This window comes from Chiloscyllium plagiosum, unplaced genomic scaffold (genome assembly GCF_037043375.1).
Source record: "Chiloscyllium plagiosum isolate Xiang-an unplaced genomic scaffold, Cpla_swu_hap1 HiC_scaffold_1, whole genome shotgun sequence".
NCBI lineage: Eukaryota > Metazoa > Chordata > Chondrichthyes > Orectolobiformes > Hemiscylliidae > Chiloscyllium > Chiloscyllium plagiosum.
Window position 1 is genome coordinate 26145338 of NW_028270139.1, and position 21335 is coordinate 26166672.

The 21335-nt window shown below is 40.5% G+C and overlaps 2 protein-coding genes across 26 annotated transcripts in view; one reads left to right on the plus strand and one right to left on the minus strand.

Moving 5' to 3' along the window:
• Nucleotides 1-5359, minus strand: part of LOC148152088 (uncharacterized) — a 54210-nt gene extending 48851 nt beyond the window's left edge. The window contains exon 1 of the mRNA XM_087992397.1: nt 4277-5359. Coding sequence (XP_087848523.1) covers nt 4277-5005 — 729 coding nt within the window. The 5' untranslated portion in view covers nt 5006-5359. The remainder of the gene's footprint in view (nt 1-4276) is intronic.
• ank2b (ankyrin 2b, neuronal) overlaps nt 1-21335 on the plus strand; it is an 877032-nt gene that overhangs the window by 50361 nt on the left and 805336 nt on the right. The gene's annotated exons all lie outside the window — the stretch shown is intronic.

Here is a 21335-nt window from a genome sequence, read left to right on the forward strand (position 1 = left end):
ACAAGAGTGACACTTTATTGGAAATAAAGTCTCGCATTAGTAAGATTTTTAAAATCAATTGTCAAATCAACTGTTACTGTAACTGCAGCTACAAGAATGAATTTGAACAGGCTTCCCATTCTTAGTACTGTACCATGTTAGAACACTGTCTGAGGGAGTGCTATTCTTTCCCTAACATCCCGCACTGCAGAACCTGCTGTCATTGCTTAACCTGGAGCATCATATGTTGGAAGTCTTCTAATGACTGAAAATCTTAACATTTATTAAGCAATAGGAAAGATGAAGAAAAATAACAAAATTGCTGCATTTGCTTCTGGGCCTGCTTGCAATCACAGATCGCCCAACTCAGATCTATTCAAAGTGAGTGTCAAAAAAGGCTGTCTGGCTTGTTGCACCCAATAATGCACTGCTTTGACATGCTGAGGGTGACGCTCCGCCCACTCAACATCTTCATCTTCCTATTTGAGGGACTGCTGCCACTCTTCTAGCTCTTCAGCATCCATCATATTTCTCCATTGCCTGTTCCAATTCTGCAGAGCACAGTATGCAATGATTATGTGATACAATGTATCTGGAGTGTACTACATGCCCTTACACTATCTTATCTTAAAGAGGCTGATGATTGGTTGAAGATTGTATCCTCAATCTCAGTCAGGGAATTGCATAACTGCAGTTGCAGAGGGTAGCCCTTGTTTCCCAGTAGCCAGCTTTGTAAGCCCTTGAAACAATGGAGAAAGGTGAGACTTCTGAAGGATATAGGCATTGTGGCAGTATCTGGTGCAAATTTCTAAGATGTGGTACTATTGATCACAGATAACCTGTACATTGATGGAATGGCACCCTTTTTCGTTGGTGAAGTTAGCTGGTTGCAATATGGTGCTATCTGCAAAATATGTGCAGAGTCTATAGTACCTACAGGAAGTCAGCTATGATGACAAAACACACTGCCCAGGTTGCAATACTGACTTCATCAAATGGAAGCAAGACGAGGCATTGTGATCTGTTGAAATGGCAATGGTTAACACTTGGATAAACTTGTGGTTTGAGGACTGAGATATTCCACACAAGTCCCCAGTACATACTTAGAAACAACCAGTTGCATAAAGATGTAGTACAGCTGTCACCGTGATGATCACTTACATAGGGCGGCCACCCACTCATTCAGGTTACAGTCCTGCTCTAGAAAATGGCATCGTTCTGTGTTTGTGTCCAGGGAGATCCTTAGTCTGTTGTGATATTTTGTTTTGCACATCTGGAAAAAATGTCAATAGAATCTGGAACTCTTGAATATCCTGAGAGGACCTTCAACTGTGACCTATTCATGTGGAGGCTGTTTGGTAGCTGCTAGAGATTGATGCTCATCATGGGCTAGCTGGCTCAGTTGATCCTCCACAATTTCTCTGCACCTTTGTAGCATCACAGCCACAGTGACTTCCACAACTTGCTTACCACAGCAGTGTCTCCTGATTACCCACCCTGACTTTCAATGAACAGACCCCTGTGACTGACTTGGGAAAACAGTATTGACTGGTGAGTGACAAGATACCCTAGCTCACATTTATGCAACTTCTCAAATGACTTACTCCTGTTCCTCTGGTTGATTTTGATTTGTGGGGCTTATCATGACCCACTCCCTGGATTGTAAATATACACAATCCTTGACTGCACCAAGTGACTGATTGGTTGTGTCCAATCTCCTGGACTGAGATTGGACACTGCTCTTGACTGTGGTGGACCTCCAACTGATGACACTCTCCTTTGTCTTGACTGAAGACTACTTCCCTTTGACTTTGGCCATTGATTGAAGCATAAAATGCTGGCGCATGGTGTCAGTGTAACATTGGCATAGCATGGTGCTATGATTGTGGAGGGCTCGATCGTAACATTTAGCACAGTGATAATGCCACACAACACAATGGAGGTTATTCTCAATGTGAAAGCAGGACTTTGTCTCCACAAGGGCTGTGCAGTGGTCGCTCTTACCAATACTGTTACGGACAGATCCGTGTGAAGGAACTCCCTCACCCGCTAAGAAACAACCATGAATGGACTGAGCAAGTGAGTGCTTTGGTGTAACATTGGAGCTTTTTCTGGATAAGGGGTGGTGGGTGGCGGGGGGGTTGTCTCTGGCGGGGTGTGGTGGCTTATATTGTCTCTGTGTTAGCTGCTTTTGTTTACAATCCTAGGCACTGGCGGCGAGTTTGTACTGAATGTAATAACTGCAAATAAACTACCTGAGTTTCTCAGATTAAAGCTGGAGTGTTTTAGAGCTCAGGCAGACCTGGGATCGCGGGTAGACCTGGGATCATGGGTAGACCTGGGATCGCGGGTAGACCTGGGATCGCGGGTAGACCTGGGATCTCAGGTAGACCTGGGATCTCAGGTAAATTGGGATCTCAAGTAGACTGGGATCTCATACAGACTGGGAGCTAAATAGATGCTTATGTTGTGGAAAAGTGCTGAGCATGTTTTAAGGTTGGCTCAATTTCCTGTTGTTCGAACATTAACATGGTGTACGAGTAGGGGAAGAAGGAGAGCCCTTCAGAGAGTGTTGAGTTGGATTCAGGATGAGTGAGGGTCAGAGGGTAGTCCCAAGGTCAGGGGTTGGTCACAGTCAGGGAGTGCTCACAGGGCTGGCGTGGTCCCTAGGTCATGGTGAGTGGTCATTGTTTCATGGGGTTGGATCAGCAACTGATGAGATGTTTGATCTCTTGTCTTTTTCATATAAAGTGATGAATATGATTGGTCTGTTGTTGGGAAGGGTTGGGCTGGGCCTGGGTCGTGGGAGGTTATATTGGGGATTGGGTTTTAAATGGGGGAAGAAAGTGAGGGTTGGAGCAAATGTGCATTTTAATTAAATTAATCTATAAAAAAGCTAGACTGATAATGAAATCGCTGTTTGGTTGCTGTAAAAACTCACCTAGTTTACTCAAGTCCTTGAATAGCACATGAACGAAGCACTGAGATGGGCAGGGCAGAGCATGAACTTTGGGTGAGTTTCATTGTCCAGCACCAAGAGTGACTCTGGCAGTGGTACTAACCAAGCTGGTCGGGTCCTAATGGACATTCCTGTTAGACTGGGTCTACGTCAGGTGGTGACGTAATCAGCAAAAGAGAGAAAAATTTTCTTCATCTCATCCTTTAACAACCTCCTCATCTGAGCAGATCCGGTGTATGCGTAGGGCTTGTCCATAGGGAATGGATGTTTTAATATGTTTTGGGTGGAAGCTGGAGAAGTGTAGCATTGTGAGGTTGTCTGTGGGTTTGCGGTAGAGTGTGGTGCTGAGGTGTCCATCCTTGATGGAGACACACGTGTCCAAGAATGAGACAGACAGTCGAGAGTAGTCCATGGTAAGTTTGATGGTGGGATGAAACTTGTTGATGTCACTGTGTAGTTTTCTCAGTGACTCCTCGCCATGGGTCCAGAGGAAGAAAATGTCATCAATGTACCTGGTGTACAATGTTGATTGGAGATCCTGCATAGAGAAGAAATCTTGTTCGAACCTGTGCATAAAAATGTTGGCATATTGGGGTGCAAATTTGGTCCCCATGGCTGTTCCGTGTGTCTGGATGAAGAATTGGTTGTCAAAGGTGAAGACGTTATGATCGAGGATAAAGCGGATGAGTTGTAGGATGGTGTTTGGAGACTGGCAGTTGTTGGTGTTGAGTACTGAGGCTATTGCCGCGATGCCATCCATATGGGGGATGCTGGTGTAGAGTGCGGAAACGTCCATTGTGACGAGGAATGTTCCCGGTTCGACTGGTCTGTGGGTGCTGAGTTTCTGTAAGAAATCTGTAGTGTCGCGACAGAAGCTGGAAATCCTCTGTACAATAGGTTTCAAGATGCCTTCCACATAGCCAGAGAGATTCTCACATAGGGTCCCATTGCCCGAAACGATGGGACATCCCGATGTGTTGGCTTTTTTTTTAGATTAGATTACAGTGTGGAAACAGGTCCTTCGGCCCAAACAAGTCCACACCGACCCGCCGAAGCGAAACCCACCCATACCCCTACATTTACCCCTTACCTAACACTACAGCAATTTAGTATGGCCAATTCACCTGACCCTGCACATCTTTGGATGGTGGGAGGAAACCGGAGCACCCGGAGGAAACCCACGCAGACACGGGGAGAACGTGCAAACTCCACACAGTCAGTCGCCTGAGGCGGGAATTGAACCCGGGTCTCTGGCGCTGTGAGGCAGCAGTGCTAACCACTGTGCCACCGTGCCGCCCACTGCCACCGTACCTTTGGAAGGCAGTAGAAGTCGCCTACACGAGAAGTACGTGGGATGAGGGCGCGTAGGGAGCTCTGAAGGACTGGGTCCAAAGTTCTGATCAGTGTGTTTAATTCTTGGGTGTGTTCTTTGGTCGGATCAGTTGGTAGTTGCCTGTAGTGTTCATGGTTGTTCAGTTGTCGGTACACTTCCTTGCAGTAATCTGTTCTATTCTGAATGACAATGGCTCCTCCTTTATCTGCTGGTTTGATGACAATGTTGTCATTGGTTTTGAGAGCCTGGATGGCATTGCGTTGTGAACGGGTGATGTTTTGCTCTACCTTGTGGGTACGGCTGATGAATCTGGCATTTATATATTTCCTAACAGTTTGAGCATACATGTCAAGCCCAGGGCAGCGGCCCTCCGGTGGGGTCCATATTGACAACTTTTTTGGTCGCTCCTCTACAGATCCCTGTGATGACTGTTCTAGTTCATCAGTGGGCTCAGTGGGATCACTGCCGGCATCTTGAAAGAATTCCCGGAGTCTCATTCGCCTGATGAACTCCTCTGTGTCTGCTGCCAGAACCAACGGGTCCATTTTGGTGGTGGGGCAGAAGTTGAGACCCCTACTCAGGACTTCAATCTCTTCCGGTCGAAGAGTGTGGTCTGATAAGTTGACAATAGACTTCCCCGTAGTGATAGTGTTGTCTATTGTGGTTCCAGGGTGGGCTTTGCTATTACTGGTAAGAATGCCAAGCTTCTCCAGTTTTTTGTTCTTGGCGTGCATGTACGTGGTGTAGTTTTGTTGCCTTGTCTGTTTGGCAATGTCTCATAATTGTACTGACGTATCCGGTGTGCAGGCTGTGAGTGTGGACTCCATCTGAATTTCAAGATTGTGGTGCCTGCTGTAGATTTGGTGCACGAGATGATTGAGGAGTTTACGAGAGGTGCGGTGGCAAAGTCTCTCTGCGTAGTCTGTGTTGTAGGTCGACCTAAGTGGGTTCGTGATCCATAATCCTTTCGGGATCTTTCCTGCTTGCCTGCATTCCTGTAGAAACTTGATGTCTGTGTCGATATGTGCAATCTTCTTGGAGATCCTCTCCACTTTAAGCCGGCGGTTATTGGTGTCAATAGTAGTCATGATTTGGAGATGCCGGTGTTGGACTGGGGTGTACAAAGTTAAAAATCACACAACACCAGGTTATAGTCCAGGTTTAATTGGAAGCACACTAGCTTTCGGAGCGACGCTCCTTCATCTCTGTTATCTCACTTTTTAGATTAGAATCAATCTAAACATCAGGTCATAGGCAGAGAACACAGGGGGCGAACACCTTCAACATATTGTCTAGCTATCACCATTGTTAACAGCTAACCTGAGAATGCAACTTTTTGAAAAAAGGGTTTTGTGATTTACACATGAAAGAAATGAAACTATCACTGTATTCTAACAGATGAAAGGCTTAACAGACAATCAATTTTTCAATGTATAATTTCAGTTACATCACACTGTAAATTTTTGCTATAAATTCTGTGTTATGATCGAGCCCTCCACAATCACATGATTTTAAAAACCTCTATAAGATCACCCTTCAATCTCCTACACTCCAGGGAACAAGTCGCAGCCTATCCAGTCTCTCCTTATAACTCAAACTGTCCAGTCCCAGTATTAACTTTGTAAATCTTTTCTGCACCCTTTTCAATTTAATAACGTCCTTCTGAGAGCAGAGCGACCAGAGCTGTATGCAGTATTCCAAAAGTGGCCTCATCGATGTCCTGTACATTTGCAATATGATGTCCCAACTCCTATACTCAATGCTTTGACCAATGAATGCAAGTATGCCTTTACCACCCTCTCTACCAGTGGTGCAACTTTGAAGGAACTATGTACATGCACGTCTCTCTCTGTTCAACAACAGTCCCCACGGCCCCACCATTAACTGTGTAAGTCCTGCTTTAGTTTGTCTTACCAAAATGCTATACCTTGCATTTGTCTAAATTAAACTCCACCTGCCATTTCTCGGTCCATTGACCCAGCTGATTAAGATCACATTCTCCAGGTAGTTCTTCTAAAACATGATGGTTGCCTTCTTCTGCAGCCCTGCATTATAGAAAAATCACGCTTTAGGAACAACGTTTAAAGTATTGACCAACACACGTTTTAAAAGTTCACTCTTTAGAAACAGTGTCCCCAACTCTTCAATCGCATTACAACTAATTCGAGTTAATGAAACGTGCATTACAGCAGAAGGACCTGTACTCGAAGATAACCTTCTTCACTGTCTACTATACCACCATTTTGATGTCATGCACAAACTTACTCACCATGCTTCCTATATTCTCATCCAAATTGTTTATATTAATGGCAAACAGCAGTGGACTCAGCATCGATCCTGGCAGAATGCCACTGGTCAGAGGCCTCCAGTTCAAAAAACAACCCTCCATTATCCCCCTCTATCTCTTACCATTAAGCCCTAAGAGAGCAATTGAAGAGTCTTGAGATGTATCCTGTTCTGATGCATGAAATGGGTGCCTATCCCTGCCTGTAAAGATGTCAGTGAACTCCAAAGTGGTGAACTATACGAAGTGAGTTGGAGATATGCTGTGATAATGTGGTATGGCTGGTGCATGTCCAGTGTCAACTTCTGTAGATTGGGACTGCACGCGGTCACTTCCCATGGAGCCTGGCTGGAGATGTTGTGCAATGTTGGTCAGGAAGGAGGTTCTGAGGAGCAAGTGGTGACATGGAGCTGCCAGGTTACCTGCTCTGACTTGCATGTTTGTAATTGCCATTATCTAATTTCTCTCTGGCTTGTGGGGGGAATACAAATTGCATACAAATAAGGTGAGGATAAGGTGAGAATAGATAATAATGAGATGTATATGCATGCACATAGACGTCATACCACTCAGTAGTCAGATTCTCACCTCGCTGTTAAAACTTTGGGAAAAAAATTGGACTTTTTTTTTCTCACTGTCTAGAATCTCATTTTTCTGATCCTGCCATATTCCTGATGAAGGGCTTTTGCCCAAAACGTCGATTTTACTGCTCCTCGGATGCTGCCTGAACTGCTGTGCTCTTCCAGCACCACTAATCCAGAATATTTTTCCGACTGATGTGCCATTGTCCACATTGGTTAGGGGCTGAGAACATTCCATTTCCATTTGCAATCCCATTTCTACTATGCCGTGTCTTTGATTTGTTTTGCACCGCAACTTGTAACATGACAGTGGTTAAAAGAGCAAAACTTTTGTTTCTTTTACTGACCTAGATAATGCAGATTAAGAGCAAACCAATCACAAAATGTAATTATTTTGCTCCTAAGATTAGTTTAGCAAAATACATTTGACAAATGTAACACTAAAAGCTTACATTTAAGTTACAAATGTAACTTAAAATGAGTACATAGTGCCTCGAGTTCCAAATCATATATAATATGCAAGGTTTTCTTTAACTATATTGAGCCTGTTACAAAGTCAGAAAAATAGTGTGATAATATTCTATTATTAGACTGATTTATCAAAAATCCTGAGGTAATGTACTCTCTTCCTAGCTTCTTAACTAATAAACACGTATACTGGTAACTTATTTAACAGAGTATTGCATTTGAGTACTCAATTGAACACATTTCCTGTTTGTCTCAATAAACACTAAGGAGAAACACTATTTTCACTTGGGAATGTGTAATATTTACAGTGAGAAATTCACCAATTCTGCTCATCCTACACATCAGCCTTAAAAAATCTTCTGTCTTTGTCACAGTTATCTCTGTTTCAGCAGTGGTTGAAACTAAAATTTGCTATGTATATGTGTTGATGAGTTTCATAGCTTTTCAATTAGATGCAATTCCAGGAGCAGGACCAATCTAACAGCTGCAGCACCAGCAACACCAGGAGCAGTAACAATGCCAATAGCTCTTCACAGCTCCTCATTCCCCAGGGATGGTCACAGAACTCCAATTCAAAGGAGACAACACTTCTAGCACAAGTGATACAGTCAGATCGAGAGTTATCTTAACATTAAGGAACAGCAATGTCTTAAGCTGCACAATAAATTGTGTTAGAGAGGAGGCTTTGGCTCTTGTGCTAATTTGTTGTAGACGTTTGCAGCATCCTGAAAGAAGATCACTTCCCAATTGGGTCAAGTGGACATATGTTGTCAGTGTGTTGCAAGGTCAAATAATTTTTTTGCTTCCTGTTCCTTCCAAGAATGCGGCAGTGACATCACAATGATGTTTTTTTCTGCTGACTTTAAGTGTATCTGCAAGGTCACGCAATACCTTCTTTTCTAAGATTGCCACTATGTCAATGTTGCCATGGATGAGGCCAGTCAGACAAACAGGGGCTGCAGACTTCAGCACAGTGGCTGTATTCTCACAAATGCCTGAAGTGCTCACATGAGGCATTGCAAGCACTCTTCACTTAGGCAATAGTGTTCATTAATCATAGAATCACCACTCTGATGTTTAGAGTCCAGGCAATTTGCAATAGAATTCTTGGATGAATCATCTCATGCATTCTCTGGCTGGTCCTACATCCTCAATCCTTGTCATGATGTCTTCTGGCAGCCTCATAGGTTATTCAGTCAAGAGCTCAAGGTCTGATTTGGAGTGGACCAAAGTGCCACAGCAATAAGTCAATCCACTCTTTGTCTATCTGTTATAGCTATTGTTAATATCTGCTTTAGTGTTTGTTACAATTGCTCTGGTAGTCCTGAAACCTAAGAGTGATATGGTCTGTGTAGCATTTTCCTTTTATAAACTGACTCTCGATTCCAACCACTTTGCTAGTGAATGGATTTTTCGATCCAAATCTATCTGTTTGTTCTATCTACCTACCTATCTACCAACCAACTTCCCAACATATCAAAATTTGTGCCACCACATTGGCTGAACAACTCTGACAAATGCTTCAAAACATCAGGTAAACTGGTTAGTGATCACTGAACCAGTAATTCTTTCCTAGGCTCAGGGCAATGGTTCCATAAAGTACATATGGTATTTTTCCCATGACTCCTGGGGTTCGGTTAATTATCCATCATATTGTTAATCAGGCATCCTTCATTATCCTGGAAATATACAATGCATCTCTGGTAATAAATTGCTGTCTCTCTTGCTGTACCTGGCCACCACCAACATTGGATCACACTGATTAACCATGATGTAATGCACCATGGTACATAGAGTCATAGAGTCATACAGCACATAAACAGACCCTTTGGTCCAACCCGTCCATGCCGAACATAATCCCAAATTAAACTAGTCCCATCTGCTTGTTCCTGGCCCATATCCCTCCAACCTTTCCTATTCACATACCTATCCAAATGTGTTTTAAATGCTGTAATTGTACCCACATGCACCACTTCCTCAGGAAGTTCATTGCACATGCGAACCATCCTATGTTAATCTAATCTAAATCTAAAGTTCATTGCACATGCGAACCATCCTATGTGTAAAAAAGTTTGCCTCTCATGTCTTTTTTAAATCTCTCTCCTCTCACCTTAAAAATGTGCTCCCTAGTCTTGAAATTCCCCATCCTAAGGAAAAGACAACTACCATTAACTCTATCTATACCTCCTCATTATTTTATAAACTTCTATCAGGTTGCCTCTTAACCTTCTACACTCCAGTGAAAGATGTCCCAGACAATCCAGCCTTTCTTTATAACTTAAACCTTCCATACCCAGCAACATCCTGGTAAATCTCTTCTGAACTCATTGCAACTTAATAATATCCTTTCAATAACTGGGCAAGCAGAACAGGGCACAGCATTCCAGAAGAGGCCTCACGAGTGTCCTGCATAACCTCGACATGTCTTCCCTCCTATAATCAAGGTCTGAGTTTGAGAGATGCTGATGTATACAGTGATGTGCTCCTCCCCTACCATCTTTACGTCACACCTGCACTTGTCCCCAGAGTATCTTTAAGTAAGCCTATAGTGTCGACTTCCTCTGGACCTTTGGCAACTGTTATATGGTTGGCATGATTTTATGAAGGGTAAATCACATTTCACTAATTTACTTGAGCTGTTCGACAATATAGCAAGCAAATTGGATAATGGGGATCCTGTAGATGAGTTTATTTAAAGTAGAGGTTGTTAGATTTCTGATTAACAATGGAGAAAAAGGTAATGAGGGTACTGTGGGTAAAAGACATTGAAGTGTTCAATCAGACATGATCATATTGATTGGCAAAGCAGGCTCAACAGGCTGAATGGCCTATTGGTCTTATGTTCCTATGCTGTGCTAGTTACAGATAGAAAATCACAAAGGCAAATAACATTGTGTTGGTTAGGAATAGAAAATCACTCAAACAGAGAATGCTGTGCAAATTAGATATCCTGCAGGTCTGAAAGTATAAAAAGGAATATAAAAGAAAATCATGGCACAGACATAAAAATCAGATCTGGACTCAGGCTCAGAGGGCTCCATAATGGGATATTCAGCAATAATAAACAAATTGACAAAATGAGGAGTGGTAGCTGGACCTGATAGACCCCTGGAAGCCCAGAAAACAGAATGCCTAGCATGCAATTTGAATAAGGAAGACAAAAGAGTAATAATTCTGATCAATTTGTATATAGGTCTGCGTGGACAAGTATTTATTTACAAGGTATTTATTGTAGGTTGATTAACCATTTCTATCTTGAAGAAAAGTAACTTGATCAAACAGGAAGAAAAGCCCCTCAGGATGCAAAACTGCATGGGATCTCACTATGATAAAATAAAATATTCAGTATTTTCTGTTGAATGTGACAAAATTATGAGAAGTTTCATTAGTGGATGCTTTCAGATCATGATAGCAGGCACTGAAATATGCTAATGAGATTATTTTTATTAGCTGTCACAGTAATATTGAACAAAACAGAAATTGCTGGAAAATCTCAGTAGGTCTGGCAGCATATGTGCGTAGAAATCAGAATCCTACGAAGAAGGGTCACTGGACCCAAATTGTGAACTCTAATTTCTCTCCACAGTTGCTGCCAGACTTACTGAGATTTTCCAGTAGTTTCTGTTTTTGTTTCAGATTTCCAGCATCTTCAGTTCTTTCGTTTTCTTTTGTTTAGCCATGTTGCAGCTGTCATCACAGCTAGTTAGTTGTAGATACATGAAATGAAGGGATAGTCATGTCATTTTATATTTCAACTTATTGATTCTATAAGATTGATAGCCATCAAGCCATAACATAAGCTTTTTTAAGTATTAAAAGAACAGTCTGAGATGTGATGAAACCTTTTTGTAGATTTATTTTTCATTTGGAACTTGAAGGAGCTTCTTAAAGAATTTCAGTCAGTCTTGTGTCTTTAATTACATAATTTGATGCATCAGGACATTAAAAAATAAAGTTAAAACTCACACAACACCAGGTTGTATTCCAACAGGTTTATTTGGAAGCACTCGCTTTCAGAGTGCTGCTCACAACCACCTGATGAAGGAGCTGCACTCCGAAAGCTGGTGCTTCCAAATAAACTGTTGGATTATAACCTGGTGTTGTGTGAGTTTTAACTTTGTACACCCCATCTCCAAATTAAAAAATAAAAAAAGTGCTTATTTTACATTTGTATTACACTTTACACAACCACAGGACTTTTCAAAGTGCTTTCAAGTAATTAAGTACTTTTGAAAGATAGTCATTATTGTAATGTAAAAAAGAAAAAGAAGCTATTCAAAAATAATATTGTTTAAACTAAAATTAAAATGACAAAATCTATTTCATTATTATGTATTCTGTTGGTATCAGCTGCCTTCTGTGAGATTTAACAATATGAATCCAACATGGCAACCTTTTCTAATCTAATTTTCTCATTTCCGAGAATTGCATCCTAATAGACCAGTAATATAATTTGGCAAAATGAATCATGTCAGTATTGTTAGCTTGATTAGCTAAAATAAGCAAAACTATGAGTGGCTTCTTGAGATCATGATCAGACCCATTTCTGATTTCTGCACTCTAAGTGCAGCAGTACCATAAGATTCCTTTTGCTCTGCCCATAAAGGACCACAGAAATTATAATATTTCAAAGCACACCTCCTGCACCAGTGTGACATTTTGTTTTCTCACAATCTATTATAAGACCAGCTAACGTAACTCCAAGGCAAACTACTAGACTGAAATCAGTCTTGCTTGATCATTTTTTTTTAGTATTGTGGTCTTTCACTGATACATAAACATGCAATATTACAGATGTGGGTTCAATCATACAAACAGATGTTTATTGCATATAATGGAATAAATCAAACTGTTTACAGATAACACAATTTGAAAGATTTTATAATAGATGGCAAAACAACATCGCATGTATTCCCAAAATCCCAAAATACTATCTCTTTAAGTACTCAAATACCAGAGAAGGAGAGAGTTCCTTTGCTGTCACATCTTGTCTTAACTGTTTCAATTCATAGTTTTGAGAGTTTGATAGCCTTTTGATAGCATTCACAGAACTGAGTTTAGGCTTTCTTAGCTTGAAATAAACTATTCAGGATTATAAACAAACACTACAAGTCTGGAATGTTCAAATGAAAACTCTAAAGTAATCTGTTTCCTAACTGTTCTGAACTAAATTTTTTTCTAAAATAAACTGTTGTTATATCTGACCCCAGCCAGAACAGCTGTGAACTTAACTAAAAGCTTTCCAAAATATGGGTTTTTTCTCAGTAAAAATCAATTCTTGATTCTCCTAAACCAAAAGCAAGCTAATGCCTTTCAAAGTTTGCTGTCTCCAATCATAAAACTCTTACAATACAAACAAGCTCATTGAATTAGGCTGGTATCCTGTCACCAAGTTACCCTTTATTTACTCATGGAGATTACTTCACACTGAATACAGTTTCCTCAAAGCCAGCTCTCAAAAAGAACAGGATACCTGACACGCCTTATCTGTCAGCTAGGGCTCCCTGATTGGACCAGATTAACAGGCCAAATCAGGGAACTCTTATGAGGACCACCTGGCTGGCCTCATTAAATCACTACACTTTGACTATCCTCAGTTATTTTCTCTCTAACATATACTGGGTGAAAACTCATGGCTCAATAAAGGCTGAAAAGTTAATTAGTAACAACCCACTTCATACACATAAGTCAAAATGCATATGCCACTAGTTGGAAATCCAAACTAAAATATTTGAAATTAGTGTATACAAATCACACACCTCACATCATATTAGCTCCAATAAACTTTCTAGATGTACGTGTGAGGATTGTGTAAATTTTTGCCAAATGTTGGAAATTTCAAGAGGGGAACCTATACCCATTGGAAACTATCATGCTTAGGCTAAGTGAGCAGAGAGAGGAAGCTTTCATGTTATTAGTTTTGAGATAGATTGGAATCCAGTTTTCACAATTCTCAGAGCATCATGGGCCTCCTTTTGGCCATTTTGATTGTCAATCTCATTTTGTTTCCTTACAAGATTTTGGACAGTATTATGAACTTAATTGTTCATGGGAAGAATATTTCCTGGAAAACATTTTAATTAAAATCACTGTCATCAAAATTGTATATTTAATTCTTAACAAAAGCGAAAATAAGCTTATATAAATATGAGTAAATTATTCCTTGTTTCTCTTAAATGTTGGCTTGCATCTGTTCCTTTCAACTGATTTAATTTCATGTCAGTTTTCTCCTCCTTGGAGATGTTGTTTCCTTGTTGGGATATAGTTCGGCTTGTATTGTTTGCCCTCTGGTACTTGATATGCGATTATTATTAAAATGCTAGAGTTAATAATGAGTGGAGACAAGCTGTTAATCCAGAGGACATAACCTGTCAACCCTCATCGTCTCCTCCCCGGGTGTCTCTAATTTGCACTTAGGTGAGGATTTACTGGAGCATAATCATTGAGAAGTAACTCCAGCCAATATTCTCCTCACTATTATCAGTTCCTGAAGTGACTTTGGTTCAACAGCATTGACGAAATTAAAGTGCAATATAGTTCAATTACTAACTGCTAAAACCTGCTAAATAATTAGCAGATTTCTTAACAAAACAAAATTTGGTTCAGTCATTTGTAATTCTGTAAACCCAAAGTTCTATATATTGACGCTTTACAAGCACATATTAGGCTAACAATGTGTGATATTTGTGTTTAGACCAGAAGATACAAGAGCAGAAGTAGACTATTCAGGGCATTCAATAAAATCATGGCTGATCTGGTCTTTCTGGGTAAATTCCTGATTTCTTTACTGAATAACAATCTAGCTATCCTAGATTTGAGTATATTTAACACCCCAACGTTGACAGCCATCTGCAGCAAGGAATTCCTTAAATTCTCTACTCTCTGGGAGAAAAAAATCACTCCTCATCTATGTTTTAAAAGGGCCATCCCATATTCTGAAATTATGCCCTCTCGTCCAGGAATATCCAGAAAGGGAAACAACTTTTTTGGATCAACCCCATTAAGTTCCCTAAGAATCTTGTGTGTTTCAATAAGGTTCCTCTCATTCTTCGAGATTTCAATGATTACAGGCCCAATCTACTAAACCAGTCCTTCCAAACCCTGGATCAACCGAGTAAACATTCTCTGGACGGACTCCAATGCTAGTACATGCTTTCTTAAATAAGGGGATTAAAACTGTTCACAATATTCCAGCTGTGGTCTAACTAGTGTGTTCTATACTTTAAACAAGACTTCCATATTTTTATACTCTGTTCCCTTTGAAATCAAGACCAACATTCCATTTGCCTTCCCTAATATCCATTGAGCTTGTATGCTAAATTTTTGTGATTTACGTATGAGGACTTCCAAATCCCTCTTTGCTGCAGCTTTCTGCAGCCTTTCACAATTTAAATATTTCTGTCTCTCTATTCTTTCTGTAAAGCACATAACCTCATATTTTTCCAAGTTATACTCCATCTGCCAACTTTTTGCCGATTCACTTAACCTGTCGATATCCCTCTGTAAACTCTTGGACTCATTCTTACCACTTGCCTTTCAAACCTTCTTTGTGCCAGTTACATACTTGGCTATCTCTGCAGTGTTGCTGTTCAATTTGCAAGAATTTCCATTACAAAAATGGATTATTTTGTAACAATTCCTATTTAAGAGACAGACATGTCAATGATTCATGATTATTTATCTATAGTTAGAATCAATTTGTTTGCAATAAATGGTCATTCTTGCTAAGTACAGAGACCTAGCCTGTGTTTTCTGTGAACTTGGATCTAAACCATCAGGGAAATTAGGGAATTGAGCATCCTTTCCATAATCTTTAACTTTTATGATGACTCCAGAATTGCTTTTCCAGTGCTCTACCCAAGTGAGGTATAACATTGACTCAGTGTCAAATTTACTTTGATCATACTCATGTGAAGCACTTTGGTATGTTTTCCTACATTAAAAGTGTTATACAATCTAAATTTCTGCTCTGTGTGGAAGGAGAATGTCACAAGGACACTGTTATATTAGATAAGTAGGTACAATCAAGTTCAGTACAGGGAAAGTATCAGGTTGTCTACATTGGATTGATGAAATATTTTCTAAAAGCAAGAAACTAGGAATTGTGGAGGAGCAGAGACATTTTGGAGTCCAGGTACAGAAATTATTAAAAGTAATTGGACTGCCACAAAAATAACTCATAAGACTAATGGCACGCTAGTCTTAATCTCAAAACAGTTGGAATATAAAGAAATAGGAAGATATTTTCAAACAGCACTGCTGGCACACCAAACAATCAGTAAGGTAATTTCATCCTTAATGTCACCAAGTTTCTGATTGCCCTTATTTCTTAAATAGACAGAAAATCATAGGTTACCATGGCAATTTACTGAAGCAGTCTTCTGGTATATACAGTGAGGACAAGGCAAAAATTCTCCTCAATGCTTTTGAGCAATTGGAAATAACAGAATTGCCTTTGCTTTAATGAAGGTCACTGGGAAATTCCAATGTAATAACTCAACCACTGCAATTAGGAAGAACTGATTTTGTCTACACTGAGGCTGTATGATATGAATGAAGCTGATAAATGCAGAACACAGAGGAACCTCGATTATTCAAATGATACGAGTGGGGAGTATTTTATCGTAAAATCAAATGTTCAGATAATTGAATGCCAGATAATTGAGATTCCTTTGCATAACCATCAGCAGCAAATGGCTTGGATTGGAGGATGAGTGAGGGAGGTCACAGATTTGATGGAGGTATTACATAGAATAAAGAATAGAACCATGAGAGACACAAATAGAAAGTGAATTAGAGTATAGCTTTGGTAAGAGGCCCTTTGATGATAGATTGTGTTTACGTACAATTCTTATCAGCATAAAACCTCTCACCAACAACATTCAGTACAGTGTTTGTGTTATTTCCACCTCATTACTTCAAATTTGAAAATTGTGCATTGAAGACTCATAATATTTTAAGTAGGATGCTATTTAGTTAATTTTATTTTACAAACAGGTTCTTGATACAGAGTTGTTTTGAAAATATTAAACCACGTTTAGAGCAATTGAAGATTTTTGCTGAACTAAGCAATACAAAATTGGGCATTTCTTGGAATTGAAGTGGGGTTGGCTCGAACATTTTCTTCATATTGATCTGAGATCACTACAAACTGGTGATGTGTAAAATCCATAGGATGTAGGAATTGGTATAGCCATTCAATTAAATCATTACAGATATGCATCCAACTCTATCCACCCATCTTGATTTAGAATATATAATTAAATAATTGCTATCACTTTTAATTTTCAAACATTCAAGTGACCTTGCCTCAATAACATTATAATGTTGAATTTCAGATGCAAAGTTGAATGCTTATTTGGCATCTAAACCTGGATGAGGAAAACAGGATATAATTTCACGAGATACAGTTTAGTGAAGGTTATCCTATGAGGAAATGTTGGACAGGTTGGCTTTTATCTACTAGGGTTTAGAAGTGAAGTGATCTTAATGAAACATACAACTACAAAACATCATTGATCTGTGCAGTCATGTGTGTTAGATATATGTCCTGATTGAAGTATCGATGAAAGTTAATTCAATTTCTTTACTAAGTCCCTCAATGTTCAGTTTCCTGATGCAATTACTAGCAAAAATTATACAAGGTAATGATTGATTTGGTGCAGTGTTTACAGCACATGGGTTGAGAGGAAGCCGAGGTTTCCACAGCTGTTCAAGGCGGGAGACAGAAAGCAATGTCTGCTCCTGCTGAAAGTGAACCTGATTGCCATAATGAGTAAGTGCAATTATCATAGCACAAACCAGAAACATTGTTATCTGCTTGAGCATTAGCATCAGTCAGGCTTTATGGAGCATGACCTTCCACCATATGATATCCATAATGGCATGTAACAAGGTGAGGAGTTTATCTGTTTTAGGCCAATCATCAGTTTGTTTTGATGGAAGCTATTGAAAGCTATCTATGTCAGCAAATGAAAGAACAGCATGTGCTGATTGAGGTGTTTGCATAGAGAAGCAACAACTGTATGACTAACCATGAAAGGTAGGATATCTCCATTGCTGAATGTGGACAAACAATCATTTTGTCTAATTAACTCTTATCAATGTGGAAGGAAAACAATGTTATTTTCTGAGTTACTCTTAAACAGCTCTGCCTTTTTCAGTTTGTTTAATTTTGTTAAAGAGATCCTTATGACCTTTTTTTAAATGCCTCAGCCCCAGATGCTATTGGCTGCACTCATGTTAACATTATTCTTCCATGAGGTTATTCAAACATATGCTGGCAAACCCTTTGGGTGGACATTTACATTAATAAAAGTTAATTGACACAATCTGCACACAAAATAAAATTGTAAGTTAAATTGATATTTATAACTGAAAACAACAAATGGGGGAGATCATAGCGAGTCAGACAGCATCTGTGGAGAGAGCAAGCTAATGTTTCGAGTCCAGATGTATCTTCATCAGAGCATCTAAACTCAAATTGTTAGCTTGCTCTCTTTTCATGGTTGCTGTTAAAAAGCACACAACACCAGGTTATAGTCCAACAGGTTTATCTGGAAGCACTAGCTTTTGAAGCGCTGCTTCTTCATCAGGTGGTTGTCATGGATGCTGCCTGACCTGCTGTGATCTCTGGCATTTATTGCTTTCAGTACAGATTCATCATCTGCAATAATTTGTTCCTTCATATTTAGGAGTTGTGATAATTGACCATTATCTTTATTGCATACCTTGGAACACTATTTTAAATCAAACACCATCTGCACTTCCCTCCAAACAGGGTGTCTTGTGGAATACATATCTATCTCCCATAGAACTGCCTTTGTTTGTTTGGACAATCTGCTTAATAATGGGTTACACTTTTGGCCCATACAGACAGTTATGCAACCATAATAATTTGAAGAGCTTTGATTAGTGTTTTGATTTGCACATTTCATAGTAGACTGGCACTTTGAGCATTATTTGTAGCACTTGCATGCATAACAAAGAGTTAAATACTAATTCAACATGATTCTTGAAGCTGTTGTTTTGATTTTGGTTTGTCAGTTGTGATGAATCCTAGCTATGAAGAAACCTGTGTGTTATTGTAAGTATGCTAAGAATAGTGGAAGAAATAATTTAATGAACACTGTGCTCAGAACAGATGAAATCTCATGGTAATCAACAGCATGTCTTGTTAATTAATTGTCACCTAGTAGTACAAGACTTGTGGTGAGGTTGGTTAGCTCAGTTGGCTGGACAGCTGGTTTGGAATACAGAGTGATGCTAACATCATGTCAGCTGAGGTTATCATGAAGGGATTTCTCTGTCTCAATCTCTCCCCTGCCCTGAGACATGATGAGCCTCAGATTAAACTCACCAGCAGTCATCACTCTCTAATGAGAGAACAGGACTATGGCAGCTTTACCTTTACTGGACTTGTGTATTGCTGCAAGTAGAGACATGTAACTGATACTTTGTCTGTTTGCTGCAATTAGGACAAACACAAGAATGCCAAATTTCAAAAGATCACAATTTATACTGCAGGAGAAAAGACCATAATGCTTTGCCAGAACCGAGGCATTCTTGGAAGATTACCAGCAATGCATCTTCCATCTCTGTAGTTATTTCCTGGGGTGCTGGTTAATTGGCAAGCCGACTTGGCTTGGCTGAGGAATTGCCATGGAGAAAGCAGTGGTGAACTATAACCTTCCCATGCTGCTGGGTAATTCAAAATTCAAACTTGACCATGTTCCATTTGATTGCAGAGAAGAGGTCTGTGTGGATGAACGTCTGCCATTTCTAACAAGTGTAAATTATCTATGTTATGAGCTCAACTAATTATAATGTCACAAAGAAGCATTTCCTCAAGGTAGTCCATGAATTAAGAATGAGCATGTGAATGAGCAAGAGCTCCCTTTTAATTTGTGAGTGATTCAGTTAAAAAATAACCAGCAGCCAAATATTAGTTTATCAGAAATAAAAATACTTAGTTCTTGTGGGCAGCACGGTGGCACAGTGGTTAGCACTGCTGCCTCACAGCGCCAGAGACCCGGATTCAATTCCCGACTCAGGCGACTGACTGTGTGGAGTTTGCACATTCTCCCCGTGTCTGCGTGGCTTCCTCTGGGTGCTCCAGTTTCCTCCCACAGTCCAAAGATGTGCAGGTCAGGTGAATTGGCCATGCTAAATTGCCCGTAGTGTTAGGTAAAGGGTTAAATGTAGGGGAACGGATGGGTTGTGCTTCGGTGGTTCGGTGTGGACTTGTTGGGCCGAAGGGCCTGTTTCCACACTGTAAGTAATCTAATCTAATCTAAAAGTACAAGTCGTTATGCTATAATGCGCATTCTGTCAAGACAGATCGGCTATAATGTGATTGACGAATGGGGCGCTGCTTCTAAAGCATGTGTTGACTATAATGCAATTGCAATGTCAATACTTTTAAGTGCTATTTTTATTGAGCAATTTTCATATAGTGTGGGGTCGCACAAGAACGCAACCACTGTGTTATAGAAGAACTACCTGTAATAAATTTATTAACTAAATACATACAAGGATGAAATGAGATAAAGATGAAAATTATTTATAAATATTAAATTCAGTTCAATTTATGATATCTTTGCACACCGATAGCTTGCATTTGAGTATTGGTTCTTTGGATTGAAGGGTTGAGGTTAAAGTGTTGTGTTCACTGTTGTGTTCGCAGCTGCTTCTGTAGTTAAGTAGTCAAAGATTTCCTTTGTAGCTTGACTCAGTATGTATAGCAACCTCAGGGATTAAGTGAATATTCCGTTTCCTACTGGTTTTGCTGTCATAACACTTGGAAACTGTCTGGATTCTTTTTTAGTGGAACAGGAAGGATTTCTGGGCACCTTTCTCTGTAACTAGGCACAAGTGGGTACTGCAGATGCTGTAGATCAGTCAATATTAGAGTGGAGCTGGAAAAGCACAGCAGGTCAGGCAGCATCCGAGGAGTAGGAAAATCGACATTTCGGGCAAAAGCCCTTCATCAGGAATGAGGCTGGGAGCCTCGGGGGTGGAGACATAAATGGGAAGGGGGTGGGTCTGGGGAGAAGGTAGCTGAGAGTGCCGTTGGTGGATGGAGGTGGGGGTGAAGGTGATAAGTTGAATAGGTGGGTAGAAAGATTGACAGGTGGGACAGGGCAGGAAGACTGTACTGAGCTGGAAGGTTGGAACTGGGGTAAGGTGGGGGGAGGGGAAATAAGGAAACTAGTGAAGTCCACATTAATGCCATGGGGTTGAAGGATCCCAAGGCAGAAAATGAGGCATTCTTCCTCCAGTTGTCGTATGGTGAAGGAGTGGCGGCTGAGGAAGCCCAGGACTTGCATGTCCTCAGCAGAGTGGGAGGGGGAGTTGAAATGTTTGGCCGTGGGGCGGTGGGATTGATTAGTGCGGGTGTCCCAGAGATGTTCTCTGAAGTGCTCTGCGAGAAGGCATCCGGTCTCCCCAATGGAGAGGAGACCGCATTGGGAGCAGCAGATACAATAAATGACGTGTGTGGAAGTGCAGGTGAAACTTTGGATGTGGAAGGCTCCTTTGGGGCCTTGGATGGAGGTGAGGGGGGAGGTGCGGATGCAGATTTTACAATTCCTATGGTGGCAAGGGATGGTGCCGGGAGGGGAGGGTGGGTTGTTGGGGGGTGTGGACTTGACTAGGTATGCGGAGGGAATGGTCTTTGTGGAAAGTGGATAGGAGTGGGGAGGGAAATATATCCCTGGTGGTGGGGTCCTT